General features: G+C 42.1%; 1 protein-coding gene across 1 annotated transcript in view; it reads left to right on the top strand.

The window, feature by feature from the left end:
* Nucleotides 1-3840: 3840 nt before the first annotated feature.
* The window catches only part of LOC137353003 (SPARC-related modular calcium-binding protein 1-like), a 125881-nt gene continuing 113147 nt past the window's right edge, over nucleotides 3841-16574 (top strand). The window contains exon 1 of the mRNA XM_068018882.1: nucleotides 3841-3927. Coding sequence (XP_067874983.1) covers nucleotides 3841-3927 — 87 coding nt within the window. The remainder of the gene's footprint in view (nucleotides 3928-16574) is intronic.

Below are 16574 nucleotides of genomic sequence, written 5' to 3'. Positions count from 1 at the left end.
GGCTGACACTCCCAGAGCTGCACTGTTGTAGGCTGTCTTTTGGATGAGACATTAAAGCAAGGCCCCGTCTGCCATCACAGGTGGCTGTAAAAGATCCCATGACACTATTTCAGTCTTTTATGTCCACTTGAGAAGTCAGATGGACCCTGGTTTATCATCTCATCTGAAAGACAGCTCCCCCTCACTGGAGTGTCAGCCTTAATTTTTGTGTTTAAATCAAGTGATGGGATTTGAACTTAAATTCTCTAGATTATTAGTCTAGTGCATAACCACTACACTATTGAGTTTCAGTCACCAGGTGACATCTTGAAATCAACTGGACCCCAAAGGGACCCAAGTTATTTCCTTCAGTCATGGTATTTCTGACCACTGTTTCTCTTTCTCTCCCTTTCTTCACAAGACTTGTGACATGTGTCTTTTTCTACAAGTCTCCTTAGAAAACTTTGAAGATAGCATCCAACTCACTGCACATAAAGAATGATAAAAGGGAGAAAGGGAGTTGCTGTTTAGCTTTTGGAATAGTATTTGATCAGCATCAAAGAAAGGGAAGAACGAAAGACAGATCAGAGTATTTTCTAAATGGTGAGAAGCTATGAACTGTGCAGAAGCAAGAGATTTAGGGGATCCAAGTACTGAAATCACTAAAAGTCAGTGTACAGGTACAAAAATAATTTAAAAGGCCAATGGAATGCTGGCATTTATCTCAAGTGGGCTGGAATACAAAGGGGTGAAAGTCTGTCAGTTATAAAAAGCTCCTGTTAAACCCTATTTAGAGCAATGTGTTCAGTTCTGAGCATCGCACCCCAGGAAAGATCTATTTGCCTTGGAAAGGGTGCAACACAGATTCAGCAGAATAATACACCAGGCTAACAGGGTTAAATTATCTGGACAGGTAACTTAGACTAAGCATGTGTTCCCTTGAGTTTAGAGATTAAGGGGTGAACTAACTGAAATGTTTAAGATGGAGTTAAGACACAGGTCAGCTATGATCTAATTAAATGGTGGTACAGGCTCAAGGGGCTGAATGGGCTCCTCCTGTTCCTATGCTCCTACATAAGAGTGCCTTCACTTTGAAGTAATTTGCCATATGTGAATCTCTTTGAAACATTTCTGAATCTCAATTGTCATGATACCATTGATGATCATTATGACACGTCGTATCTTTATGTAACAATCTGATATTGGAACTGCACAGCAGACTAGAGCTGCAGGCGGCCTTGCTCTTCCCATTTCTCAAACTTTGAGCCCACTGTTAGACTGGATTGTGGCACATCTCTGCTTGTCTCTGGCCTCCAGCAGGTGTAGTTCCTCATGCTGTGATTGCCTTTACGTCCATCTCCACGAGACTTGGGCACAAAATCTAGGCTGACACTCCACTGCAGTACTGAAAGAGCGCTGCACTGTCAGAGGTGCCGTCTTTCGGATCTAATGATGACCCCTCTCGGGTGGACCAAGATCTCATGGCACTATTCCGAGAAACAGCCTGGAATTCTGGCCAATATTTATTCCTCAACCAATAGTATTTGGTCATTTATCTAATTGTTGTTCATGGAAGCTTGCTGTGTGCAAATTAACTGCCAAGTTTTCTATAGTGACTACATTACAACAGTGACTAGGTTTCAAAAGTACTTCATTGATTGTAAGGCACTTTGGGATGTCCTGAGATTGTGAAAGGCACTATAGAAATGTAAGTCTTTCTTTTTAAACAACAAGAAGGCTGGTTGAGTAAACCCAGACTCTCAGTGTGAAAACATTGCCGGAGGTTTCTCAAGCCTAAAGTCAGTATTTTATAACTCAATTTATAAAAGATGAGTATAAAGATATAAAATAAAGAATGTATGTGGTGTGAAAGATTAATGCATCTACACGCTGGGACATGGAGTGTTGGGGCTTGTGCATGCAATACCCAACATGCAGACTTCCCTGTCTGGATCTTTAAGGGCAGATGTTGGAATAGAGAATTGTCGGGGACAAAAAAGGGCCATTCATCACCTACCCCTCACTAAAGATAATTTCCACAGTACCCCATCTCTTTAAACACATCAAGCACCTGGTTTTGAATGTCCTCAACAATTTTATATTTACTCCCGACCAGTAGATTATTTCATAGGAGAAACAAAAAGTTTATAATGATTCAAGCTGAGCAAAATCCCTTGCTTAAACGTACTGAGCGACAAAGGGAGAAGTTTGAGTGCAATCGTCCTGCTCGTCCTGTCAGCCCAGAAATGGTATGTATTGTGAGGGAAACTTACAGGAAGAGAATTTATTTATAAAATGTGTGTTTGTGGAGGGTGACCTTTAATGTAAATTTCCCTTCCTTTCCTGGAGCTGTAACTCCTTGCTGGGTTTTGACTCCATGGGCACCAGCAGACATCATCCAACTTACCCAAGTGGCCAATCTTGCTCTGAAAGTGTCTATCAGACTATTTAACCATGGGCGCAGTACAGATCAGCCTCGCCCTTACCTGACATTCACATAAACTCAATTCTCAGCAGGAATTAGTTATAGATTTGGAGCAGGATCCACGACTGATTGTCCCCTTTCCAAATCCCGGGGCATAGAGACCAATTATATTGATCTGAGACCTTCCTGAACCATTAAGCTCAGTATCACTGAAGCATTTACTCACTGAGCCTGGATCCGATTTACGGTAAATAGAATCTCATATAAATAGGTGAGTTTTCAAGCAGTGCTTTATGTGTTATAGAGTATGGAATTAGATTAATGTTATTTAACATCAGCAAGCAGATTGTAAACCCTCAAAGCAGGGATCTTTGGACTGAAATTTATATCCAAGCACTCAAGGGGCAGTCCATTATTGAATCGAGGCACGATCTCAACTGGACACACGAGATGATACTGGTGAGGTAGGCTTCCAGGTAGACTGGTGATGAGGCTAAGCAGAGCTCGGGAAGGACCTGTCAGACCATGCCCCTTTCAATCATCGCTCACTATCATTGACTAAAAGGCAGAATCCTCAACCCCAAGTGTCAGCTTGGCTCGGTGGCAGCACTCTCACCTCTGTGTCAGAAGATTACAGGTGCAGGACATAATCTAGTCTGACGTCCTTTGGGAGAAACCTTAAACCGAGGCTCCAGCTGCTTGTTCGGGCAGACGTTAAAGATTCTGTGGCTCTTTTTTTGAAAAAGAGTAGGGAGCATTCCTGGTCAAAACTCAATTTATGCGCTGTGAGGTGTTTGGGACCTACATAGGATGTGAACGCATTCTTTCTTGGTTGACATTGTGTTATGGTGGAAAGAGGATAAACTTAAATATTGATTGAGATGTGAAGAGTGATTAGGAACAATAAAAGGTCGAACCTTTACAATGCTGTAACAAGGTTAGACTCAAATGCTAGGTTGCACGTGGAAGAGTGCTCTTGTTGCATCCATTCAAGAGGCGGGGTTTACCCGGGCAGGAATAGAACTTAAAATAAGTTGTTGGGGAGGGTTTGCAGACAATGGGAGGCGGGGTTGAGGCCGAGGGGGTGGGTTTGCTCCGTTTCCACGTGGGTCGACTGGTCCCAAACAGTCCCGTTAAAAGTGGCAGCGATCACCCTGAGTGAGAGCTCCGAGTGCGGGCAACCAAAGCCACAGGCATCGGGGGTTGAAAGAAGAGCTTCAGCTGGGCAGCCAGCACTGATATATATCCCCAAGGAGAGAAAGATAATTCATATCTTACATACTCCAGCGACGGGCGGTGATTTATTATTATAAACAAGTAACAGCAAAGCTTCACACTGAAATTGACAAGCCGAGGAACTTTTTAACGTGGAAACTGACACCATTTGAACAGCCTTTTCCGGAATCTCTCACCCTCTCCATCCAAAGTGCTGCGGGATGTCGCCCTTCTCGCTCATACTCCTGACCATTGAACTGCTCGGCTTCTCCACACCTTCCAAACCCCATCGGTTCGATAGGACCCTGGTAAGCAGCGGAATCGAAAGGAATTGGGAGAGTTCGTTTGCGAGCTTTCCCCAAGTTCCTTTATTTAAATCTATTAACTATAATAAAATAATTTTTATTCCTTTTTTGTATAGTTCAGGCCATTTAACATCAGTTTTAAGGCAAATTTTCTCCCATAGTTGGGCAGAATTTGCGTTTATACAACCCGTTATCACGCCTCAGAACCGTCCCAAATGCAATGAACCAAATGTGACTTGCTATGTAGGCCAACATTCATAAGTATTTAATCTCGGGTATTATTAAAGTTGGAGGGTTCTGTAACGTTTAAGTATTGGAATAAGGAGACCGTTCTATTGAAAACATTTTGAACCTACAAAGTAAAACTGGGGGGTAAAATAGAGCAAGTGCATAGAAATTAATTAATTTTCAATTTCTCACAATTAATTCGTACTTGCGTTTCGGGATATTTTTGAGATCCAGTGGACCATTTTGCGGTGTATTGCGCTCTGTTGCGGGGTTTCCACATATGCACATTGCGGAGTTTCAGCTGGAGAGGGTTTAATCTACTGCTGTACCTGTGTTAAATGTTGCCTATATTCCTGTTGCTCTGGTTATTCAGTGCAGGGCGAGTCCGGACAGGCTGTATCAGCAGAGTGACAGCAGGGAAACCTCTTGGATGACGTGCGACGCTAACCCTTTATATATATATATATATATATACACACACAAGGTGAATTTCAGCAACACTGCCCCAAACCAGCAAGAAAGGACCCTTTGCTTATTTGGCAATTGATTCGTGTTCATTTTAATTATTTGGTCGCGAGGCATTTATCCAATTTCTTATAATTTTTTTCGTTAAATACACAGAGCAATCTGTGATTGTAACGGATTACCTCCAGTTTATGAATGTTTCCCCTAGAGGTCGCAGTTTTACTCACCAGAATGCCATGAGGAGCCTTAAATATCAACCTGTTAAAGGGGCATTGGCGTCGCACTTGCTGCAAATACACAGCAGGTCAGACATCATCTGGAGGAAAAGAAAGACAGAACTGAGTTTTGATGAAGGATTACAAAAGTAAAAGCCATAAAGCAGGGCAAATGAGGAAAACAATTTTTATACCACGAATTGTTAAGATCTGGACTGCACGATCTGGAAGTGTGGTGGGAACAGATTCAATAGTTAATTTCAAAAGGAAATTGGTATATATTTGGAAATGAAAAAAAAATGCAGAGCTAAGGGGAAAGAGCGGAGGAGTGGAACTAATTGGATAGCTCATACAAAGAGCCGGCGGCATGATGTACCGAATGGCCTCCTCTATCATTCTAAACATTTTTTCTTTTAAAATACATTTGATTTTAAATATAGTAATTAATCAATCTGACAGTAAATACTATTTACATTCATTTCTTATGCCCCCACTACCCCAGCCTCACCTCTCTGAAGGTCTGCTGCGGTCTTTGGGTGTCATAAGATAAATCCTCCCCTTCACATCTGCCATCTTTACCTCTCCCTCTGATTGCAAAACATTACCTTCTCCTTCCCCAGCAAATTTATTTCAAATTAAATCTCTACATTGAATATATTTCTAGAGTAACTTTATTTCATTGAAGGGTAAAGTTTATTGACAGGAGGAGAATCTTCAATGTGGTAAACTCACCAGGGAAGGGTGCAGAATGGATTTGTCATGGGGAGCAATTATTTTGTTACATTACCAGGAGTCAGTCCTGAAAACTCTTTTCAGCGCCAAGTGCACAGTGCATGATACTGCCATCAATTGCATCCAACGATAAGCCTGTCAAAGTAGAACTGGATGAAAGCCCAAATCTGGAGGAAACTGTGACCGCCATCAACCAGATGAAGAACAACAAAGCCCCCGGAGCCGATGGAATTCCACCCGAAGCCTTGAAGCATGGTGTCTGTGCCCTGTACACCAAGCTCTATGAGTTTTTCATGGCCTGCTGGGAACAGGACAGGATTCCACGGGATCTTCGTAATGCCGTTATCATCAGCTTGTACAAAAACAAAGGAGAAAAATCAGGCTGCTCCAACTACCATGGGATCACCCTCCTTTCTATTGCTGGGGAGATCCTGGCTAGAATACTTCTGAACAGGCTTGTGCCTACCACTGCGGAAGAAAACCTCCCAGAGAGCCAGTGTGATTTCAGAGCAAACAGAGGCACCACAGACATGCGGTTTGCACTCAGACAATGACAAGAAAAGTGTCGTGAGCAAAACAAAGACTTGTACACCACTTTTGTAGACCTCACCAAGGCATTTCACACCGTCAGCAGCGATGGACTTTGGAAAATCCTTGACAAACTTGGATGCCTACCCAGGTTCCTGGCCATTGTGAAAATCAGTATGGACAAGTCAAGCAAAACAATGACCTCTCAAGTCCCTTCCATATCTCCAATGGCATGTGCTGGCCCCGACCCTATTCACCATCTTTTTCAGCATAATGCTGCAGCAGGCAACGGAAGACCTTAAGGAGGGAGTTTATGCACACTTCCAGACTGAGGGAGGCCTTTTCAATCTCAGGTGTCTTCAGGCTCAAACAAAGACACAAGAAAAACTCATCCGTGAGCTTCTTTTTGCCGATGACTGTGCTCTCCTGGCCCACAGTCAGTCAGACCTGCAACGTATAACAACACATGTTTCTGAGGTGGCAAAATTCTTTGGTCTAAAAATCAGATTAAAGAAAACTGAAGTCCTGCTTCAGCCTGCACCCCAAGAAGAATATAGACCACTAAACATTATCATCGAGGGAACCGAGCTAAATGCCGTCAAGCAATTTACTTATTTGGGGAACATCATCTTGTTTGATGCCACCATAGACAAGGAAGTGGACAATAGGCTCTCAAAAGCAAACAGTACATTCGGCAGACTCTACAAACGTGTGTGGAGCAACCACAGCCTCAGAGCACAGACCAAACTCAAAGTGTACAAAGCCATAGCCCTCACCACCCTTCTGTATGGCACCGAGTCATGGGTCCTATACCACTGTCATGTATGTTTTCTAGAGCACTTCCATCAGCCCTGCCTCTGCAGCACGATCAAGATCCGCTGGCAGGACCGCACACAAACATTGAAGTCCTGGAAACAGCCAATATCACCAGCATTGAGGCCATTCTCCTGCAAAGCCAACTGCGTTGGACAGGTCACGTTGCCCGGATGGACGACAGTCGCTTGCCCAAGATTGTGTTGTATGGAGAGCTGTCCATGAGTAAAAGGAACAGAGGGCCTCCATGCAAATTTTTCAAGGACTCCCTGAAGAAGTCCCTCTCTCTGTGCTACATTGACCATTGCCAGTGGGGAGTGCAGGCCTTAGATCGTGATGTCTGGAGATGCTACATCAGGAGGGCTACAGACACCTTGGAGACTGAGCGAAGAACCAGCATGAAAGAGAAAAGGAGAAGGATAGATCCAATTGCCCCCAGCAGCGACTACACCTTCACTTGTACCTGCTCTGGGAGAATTTCTGGTCACAGATAGGCCTGACTAGCCACCAGCAGGCCTGCAACCGATGACTACAACCTTCCCAAAATCTTTGTCCACGAAGAAATGCCAAGAAGACCCCCAGGCAACCGTTTCTAATCATTTGATTTGCTGTTGTTTGTCTAATCCTGTGACACGATGATGCAAAATTCATTGTGCCATGGCTTGTGTGTGACGTTCTCATTACAACGATGCAGTGTGACCAGCCTGCCTTCGCTACAATAAGAATGATCATATCACTTTGTGAGGCTCAGGTTTTCACAGAGGATGGCACACTTCCATCACTTATCTTCACGTTGTGTCATCCTGAATTCTAGCTCTAGGTTGGTAGGGAGAGATTAGGAGAAATTTCTTTACGCAGAGGGTTGTCAGAGTGTAGAATGTTTTTACCACAGGTTGAGGCAGACAGCATTACCTCTTTTAAGGAGGAAAATTGGATAAATATTTGAACCAGAGGAAGATACAAGGCTACTAGAGAGAGAGAGAGAGAGTGGGATCAGTCTGGTGAAGAACTAGCAAATGCAAAATGTGTTGAATGGCCTTCTTCTTGAAAGATCTATGGTGGGACTTGGATATGGAGAGTGGAGGTGAAAAAAGTAAGTAGTTATACCAAAATGTATGCCCACTGTGAAAAATTGAATAACAGTATATTTTTAATAAATTTTTTTTAATTGCCAAACTCTTTTTTAGGAAAGAAGAAATCTGTGATATTTCAGGGGCAGTACTGCTTTAAGGTGGCGAGGTGTGCATTTTTCTGGTGCACATTAAAACTAAAACATAAAAACTGGTGGCTCATTTTGATTGCAGAGGCCATTAGGATTGAGCTGCTTTTCAGCTAAGCTTTGATCACTGTGAGAAAAGGCCAGGAATCTACAGCCCCCTTCGCCAGTAATCATTTTAGTTGCTGTAATGTCATGAAGCAGTGATGCATTCTAGTAGGATTTATGAAATGACATCAGGTGTTTGCAAACACATTGAAAAAAGGTTTGCCAAACATTTTTATCATCAGGACTGTGCTCCTGTTTTTTTTTGTTTGTTATGGAATTTCTTAATTTTTTTCCCTCACTCTTTTCAGCTGTTGAGAGGTTGATGTGATGTAACTAAATACAAGTTGTTGTTGTTGACTTGACCTGAAATGGAAAATTAATCACTCCAATTGAGATTCTAAATTTATTCCTTAAGGGGTTTAAATGTAACTAGGAAAGAAGGAGAATGTATGTGTCTGCAGGAGTTGCTGGGTGAAGCGGTGGGGGGGGGGGGGGGGCAGTGTTTAGGGGAGAATGGATGTGTGTGTGTGAGAGAGACTGGCTGTCAGATCAAGAAACCAGCAGCAGATTGGAGCTGCCAGAATTTATATTTTTTAAACTTTCAGTTTAAACTGAGAAGTTTGTGAAGTTCATGTAAAACATTTGTTGCAAGCAGATTTGTAGAATCTTGATTATTATGTTCACTGTCACCAGGAAGCTTCCTTCAATTATGAAGAATATTTGTGGTTTCAATGTGTTCATTGTTTTCCTTTTTAATGTCGAAGATATTTTGTAGCATTGCTTTGCTGTAGAATCTGATTTATACCAGTAGATGTCAGGGGAGCACAATGTAAACTTACTAGTGACACCTAGCAGCAAAGATTGAGTATTCCAGTTGCATAAAATAAATTGTTCACTAGAGTCACAAAATTCTACATCTGTACATGTAGCAAATTGTCAGAGTCTCTCCACTGCATCGGAGCACTGTGACATGTTAGTTTTGTTTTAGGTATCGACTGATCTTGCTTGTCTTGATCAAATGCAAGAAGCTTTACATTTAAGAAAGCTGAAATGAGGAGAAACAGTGCTTGTACATTAAAATCACAAGTCGTGGGAGTCAGTTGCCAGCATTCGCCAGAGCTGGCGGGCAGCCATAAAGACAGGGCTAAATTGTGGCGAGTCGAAGAGACTTAGTAGTTGGCAGGAAAAAAGACAGAGGCGCAAGGGGAGAGCCAACTGTGCAACAGCCCCAACAAACAAATTTCTCTGCAGCACCTGTGGAAGAGCCTGTTACTCCAGCATTGGCCTTTATAGCCACTCCAGGCGCTGCTTCACAAACCACTGACCACCTCCAGGCGCGTATCCATTGTCTCTCGAGATAAGGAGGCCCAAAAGAGAAAGAGACATTAAAATGACTAGTGACATCAGAAGGTCCGGGGGGATAATTTTAGCCTGAACTGCCCATTGAGAAACTGATGGGATGGGTGGAGTGTTAGTTTCACACCCTGCCCAATATTACTCTCCACTCCCTTCACATAATTCTACATTACACCTCTGCATGAAAATATGTCTCACGTTAATAAAGCAACTATCTAGGAATGTGGATGTGACAGACATCCTATCCTTTGTTAAAATGAAACATATCGAGGGTAATTTTCACCTTTCTTGGGTGGTAATCTTAAGAGCAGATTTTCATTTCTACTTTTTCAGAGCACTGAGTTGAAATGTAAATAAAATAAATGCAGCTTTGTAGCTAAAGTACAAAAAAACTTTGGAATTTGACTTTTAAATTTCATATAATGTTACAAAAAACCTTTAATATAGTAACCAACATTCTATTCAGAGGGGTATTGTTACAGTGCTTCCACATAGACATTTTAAAAACTGCTGATTAGTAGCAGCTAAGAGGTGATTTTTGCGAGTAATTCTTCTTTGTGAGCCCCGCCTGCTATGATCTTACCTGAAAACTTGTGAAAATTCAGGTGGTGAGGCCTAGTGCCACCACGAATGGGATTTCTTACTCCCTGTGTCTGCTGGAGCTGGTTATTCCTTCCTTGCGCGCTGTGTGAAAATAGCCCTGGTCCCCAGAGAATTTCCCTCTCATTTGTTCTATTTACTGTTGAGTGGCAATATGGTGATGTTTAAGGTGGCGGTAGACCCCGTGAAGCGGCGATAAAGGCCTTAAGATTCCCCAGAAGAGGGGCAGGGCCCTGTAGCTGCCTCCTCTCCCACCAAGCCAGCATTTCCCTCCTGAAAGGCTGAACCTTGGCCAATGGCTTCAGTGGGAACCTTGTAGCCATCTTCTGATAGTGGAAATTCTGCCAGAGTTTGCTGTGCAGTCAGGATGAGCCCCAAGCCAGGAAAATGGAATGGGGTTGGCGGAACTTCCTCCCTTTGTGTAGAATCCCCACCTCAATAATGACTCATAGCCCACCTGTTCCCACTCATGGGGTTGCTGAAGTGGAGCTTTGTGATGTTGCTTCAAATGGAAGTCTGTGTGCTACCCTTCTCCCCAAGATGTCTCCTTAAAGGGATTCCATTGATTAGATTTCCTTTTTATCAAGATGGAAAATGGAATCTTTTCCCATTACAAGCACCCTGTGTCAGTGCCAAGAAATCCCAAGGTCAGATCTGACATAGCTCACCGTAGACAAAGCTTCCTCTAATGTGCCTCAGCCTTAACCTCAGAACAGTGCCTCTGCTGAACCAATATTATACTTCAGTTTCCCATACCAGCCTTCCTGCTACCTCTCCTGAATGAGACTGCTAATTGGTGCTGAAGTAGGGAGAGACTTTTGCTGTAGTTCCAGGTTGCTAGCAACTGCCCAACTTCACACCACCACCTCAGAGTCAACAGATTCCACTGAATCTCCCAGTCCAAGTGTGGCTTTGCAAAGGATTTGGAAGCTCTTGGTTTCTAAAATCGTTTCATGACCCTGGACACAGTGTTGAGTCACAAAGCGACTACAATCCAGTATCTCGATTAACTTAAAAAGACAAGGTTCCATTTCATGTGATCACCGCATCTGATCTTCCTCAATAAGCTCGGCCTAGATGATTATTTAATCCCTTGTGCAAAAAAATGCAATATCTGCCCTTTGCAACCAAACTCCTCACACTGTCTGCTGCTATAATTCTTTCTTTCCGGGGACCTAAAAGCTACAGACCTCCTCAACTCTCCATCTCTCTTCCTCCTATAACCTACAGCCTTTTAATATGGAACATTGGAGGCATCTAATCACTAATTACTGATTTCTCGCATCTACTTTTCAAACCTGGGAAGTCCCCAGCACAATGGGACTTGTTCCTTCACCTAGATTTTTCATTGCCTCTTTTTTAGGTGCTAATTTTTGACCAGCAGATTAACAATTCCATCAAGTAAATCCCAGAATCTTGAGTCAGTTGTAGAACCTGGTTGACTTTCTTGACTTCTAATCATTTCTGGATGTTATTGAACAATCTGCATCTCTATCTTCCTGTTGCTATCTTTCCTTTCATCCCCCCCAACTTCAGACATTAGTGAGAAAGGATCAAAACATCATGAAGTAGAATCAGTATGGGTGGAAATTAGGAATAGCAAGAATCAGAAAACACTGGTGGGAGTAGTGTATAGGCCCCCAACAGTAGTTATACCATTGGACAGAGCATTAAACAAGAAATTACTGGAGCTTGTAACAAAGGCAGTGTAGTAATTTTGGGGGACTGCAATCTTCACATAGACTGGGACAATGAAATTGGCAAGAGTGGTGTAGAAGATGAGTTTGTAGAATGTTTTTAGGACAGTTTTTGGAGCAATATGTTGTGGAACAGACTAAGAATAAAGGTATCTTAGATCTAGTATTGTGTAATGAAGCAAGGTTAATTAATAATGTCACAGTAAATGATCCACTGGGAAATGGTGATCATAATACCAATGAATTCCATGTTAAGTTTGAAAGTGACATACTTCAATCACAAACAAGAATCTTAAACTTAAACAAAGCCAATTATGTAGGTATGAGGGGAGAACTGGCTGAGATAAATTGGGTAAATAGACAAAAAGGTATGATAGTAAGTGAAACAATTCAAAATGTTTAACAAAAATACATTCCATTGAAAAGCAAAAACTCAGCAAGAAAGACATATCAGTGGCTCACTCAGGAAGTTAAGGATAGCATTAGATTAAAAGAAGAGGCTTACAATGTTGCAAAAAATGAGTGGCAAGTCTGCGGATTGGGAGTGTTTTAGAAACCAGAAAAGGGCCACCAAAAAGTTGATAATAAAGAAAAAAATAGAATGAGTAAATTAGCCAGCCAATCTAAAAGCAGATTGTAAGAGCTTTTACAGGTAGATAAAAAGGAAGAGAGTAGCAAAAATAAATTTTATTCCCATAGAAGCAGAGACAGGAGAAATTAGTGAATGAGGAAATGGCAGAGGCACTGAAGAAATATTTTGTCTGTCTTTACAGTAGAAGATATAAGTTTCATACCAGAAATAGACAGTAACCTAGAGGCTAAAAAGAGTGAGGAAATTAAGGAAATGAATATCAGCTGAGAAAATGTATTGGAAAAACTTAAGGAACTAAAATCTGACAAATCCCTGGGACCTAATGGCAGATAGTGGATGCGCTAGCTATGATTTTCCAAAATTCCTTAGATCCGGGAATGGTCCCATCAGATTGGAAGTTGGCAAATGTTTCACCACTTTTCATGAAAGGAGGAAGAGAGAAAATGGGGAACTACAGGTCAGTTAGCCTAACATCAGTCGTTGGGAAAATGCTGGAATCTATTATTAAGGAAGTAATAACAACACATTTAGAAAAGCACAGTATGGTTAGAACAAGGCAACATGGTTTTACTAAAGGGAAATCCTGTTTGACAAATTTATTAGAGTTTTTTGAGGATGTAACTTGTAGCATAGATAAAGGGGAACCAGTAGATGTAGTATACCTGGACTTCCAAAAAATATTTGATAAGGTGCCACACAAAAGGTTAATAGGCAAGATAAGGGCTCATGGAGTTGGGGGTAATATAATAACATGGATAGAGACAGACAGGAAGCAAAGAGTGGGCATAAATGGGGCATTTTCAAGTTGGCAGGCAGTGAACAGTGGAGTGCCACAAGGATCAATGCTGGGGCCTCAGCTATTTACAATCTATATTAATGACTTAGATGAAGAGTCAGAAAGTAATATATCTAAGTTTGCTGATGATACAAAGGTAGGTGGAAAGGTAAGCTGTGGCGGACACACAGAGAGGCTGCAAAGAGATATAAATAGGTTAAGTGTGTGAGCAACAGGATGGCAGATGGAGTAGAATAGAAAAGCAGAATATTTTTTAAATGATATGAAATTTGTAAGTGTTGATGTTCAAAGAGACTTGGGTGTGCTTGTACAAGAAACGTAGAAAGTTAGCAGGCTGAAACAAAAACAAGAAATGCTGGATTCACTCAGCAGGTCTGGCAGCATCTGTGGAAAGAGAAGCAGAGTTAACGTTTCGGGTCAGTGACCCTTCTTCGAAACGTTAACTCTGCTTCTCTTTCCACAGATGCTGCCAGACCTGCTGAGTGAATCCAGCATTTCTTGTTTTTGTTTCAGATTTCCAGCATCCGCAGTATTTTGCTTTTATTTAAGTTAGCAGGCTGGTTCAGCAAGCAATTAGGAAGGCAAATGACATATTGGCCTTTATTGCAAGGGGATTGGAGTACAGGAATAAAGAATCCTTGCTATAATTGTACAAGGTTTTGGTTAGACAACATCTGGAGTACTGTGTGCAGTTTTGGTCTCGACATTTAAGAAAGGATATATTTGCATTGGAGGTGGTACAGCGAAGGTTCACTAAATTGGCCCCTGGGATGAGGGGGCTGTTCTATGATGCGAGGCTGAGTAAATTGGGCCTATATTCTCTGGAGTTTAGAAGAATGAGAGGCGATCTCATTGAAACATGTAAGATTCAGAATAGCCGGGATAGAGTAGACACTGAGATGTTATTTCCACTGGTCGAGGAATCTTAAACATGGGGGCACAGTCTCAGGATAAGGGGCCGATCATTTAAGATTGAGATGAGGAGAAATTACTTGATTGAAAGGGTTGTAAATCTTTGGAATTCTCTACTCCAGAGGGTTGTGGATGCTCCATCGTTGAATATATTTAAGGCTGGGAGCTGGGATAGACAGATTTTTCGTCTCTCAGGGAATCAATATGGGGAGCAGGCGGGAAAGTGCAGTTGAAGCCTAAGATCGGTGGGCCATATGATCTACTCCTGCTCTTATTTCTTGTGTTCTTGTGTTCCCCCACCTTCAGACATCCATCCACCTATTAGCTGTGCCTGTAAATGTCCATTGAAATCTCCACAGGGTCTGCTTCTTCTTTGGGCTACTAATGCCAGCTGCTTTCTTTGTTTCATTAGTGTCAACATTGACATTTGGCTGCAGTAGACAACCCCCTTCACATCAAAATAATGATGGACTGAACTGAAGAGGAAATAGTTTCCATTAAAAAATCCAACTAATGTGGACTGTAAAAGAAATGAAAAATGTAAACGTCAATCAGAATATGTTGGAACTACTTAACTTGCTATGAGAGTCTTGTTGATGATGTTTGTTTTTTAAACCATTGTGTCATAGGGTTTAAATGGATGACATCCAATTCGATCTAGATAGTCTGAGGTTATTTCTCTCTGGTGCACTGGAATTGGGCAATGCAATCTGGGCTGAACTTGCTTCTCTATTGGACCTTTGTTTTGAATACTAACAGTTGCAATTCTAGCCTCACACAGGAAGAATGGCTATTTCAGTAAGCTCCTGGATGATACCCAGCCCCATTGGAACTGCATCATACCATGATTTAAGATCTGAAAGGGAAAAGGAGGAAAAAACATCAGAGGAGAGAGTGGTGGGAAAGGTTGAACATTCAAGATTTCTCTGTATCACATTTCATACCCAGGCCAACTTGCTTTCAGACTCCCATCGTTGAAGCTCCTCCCCACTGGCTTGAAGAATGTAGGGTCAGGGGGCAACTATCCTCTCAATTTCCCTTCTCTTGGGGAAAATGCTGCAAATCAAGCCCATTCTTCCCCTCAATTGGATAGTTGTAATTGGGGATCTCACTGTGAGGCATCACATAGGATATTCAACTTGCACCTTGCTTACAAGGTGACGTACATAAAAGATGGAACTCATATCACAAGACCTCATTCTCTAACAGCAGAGCCAACATTACCAAGCTTTTTTCTGCTATAATTCATCTCTGGAGGCCATTTGTTCTTGGTTTTCCCCTTTCGACCAGCTCATTCCTAACCACTCCTCCCGTGCTGGCATATTTAAAATGGCCACTCTCCCCTGCTGTTTTTGCTCCTAGTTTTAAATCTCCTCTATCTCTTATTTTTGAACCTGCAGTGGGGGTCTGGGCTGAAATCAGGAAGGGAAAGTTGCCATTTCAAATTGACAGCACAGCGAGGAACAGCCGTTGGGATGGCACTGGCGTAGCTGCTGGCTGCACAATCTTTGTGGAAAATATTGCACTAGGAAAGAAACCAGCCAGGAAGGAAGTTGAAGGAAGGCTATGACCCATAGAAGGAGACCATTTAGTCCAGCATGTCCATGCCAGCTCTTTCTCATAATGTTCCAAAAACAATCCCACTGGATTGTATAAAGAAGTAAAGAATTTTCCTAACATCCCAAAGTATGTAAGATGACCATTCCTCCTGCCCTCCATTTAGCTCCAACCAGAGACACAAAAGGAAGAATAAAGAGACTTGTATTTACATAGCACCTTTCACAATCTTCCAAAGTGCTTTACAACCAATGGACTACTTTTGAAGTGTTTTAATGTAGCAAACACAGCAGCCAATTTGCATAAAGCAAGCTCCTACAATGACCAAATAATCTGCTTTAGTGATGTTGATTGATGGATAAACATTGGGTTAACACCAGGGAGAACTCTCCTGCTCTTATTTGAAATAGTGCCATGGGATCTTTTACATCCACCAGAGGCGCCTCCATTTGATATCTCATCTGAAAGACAGCACCTCCGAAACTGCAGCGCTCCCTCAGTATAGCACTGGGAGTATCAACCTAGATTAAGTGCAGTCTGTGCAGCGGGGATTGAACCCACAAGCTTCTGACTCAGAGTCGAGAGTGCTACCCACTGAACCTGACTGACACAAGAAATTTCTAATCTTGCAATCATCGGTATTTATGGTAGAAGCTCAGTGCTGTGACCCAATATACTTCAGTAATTCAGGACTCCTTTTGAAAAGACAGAACGTGCATCAATATAGCCTGTCACTCCTGCCGAGGGCTCACATAAGTTTCATACACAGCTACTGTAAGTACTTTTTTTAAAAAAAGACTATTTATTTATTTTTTAATTGCCTAAATGATTCTAACATTGAGGCTCTGTGTTCCGCAGGAGCAGGATTGTAATTTCTCAGGTTTGACACCAAGCT

Source organism: Heterodontus francisci, chromosome 40 (assembly GCF_036365525.1).
Source record: "Heterodontus francisci isolate sHetFra1 chromosome 40, sHetFra1.hap1, whole genome shotgun sequence".
Taxonomy (NCBI): domain Eukaryota; kingdom Metazoa; phylum Chordata; class Chondrichthyes; order Heterodontiformes; family Heterodontidae; genus Heterodontus; species Heterodontus francisci.
The sequence above is the reverse complement of the archived record's forward strand: the minus strand, read 5'-3'. Positions and strand labels throughout refer to the sequence as shown.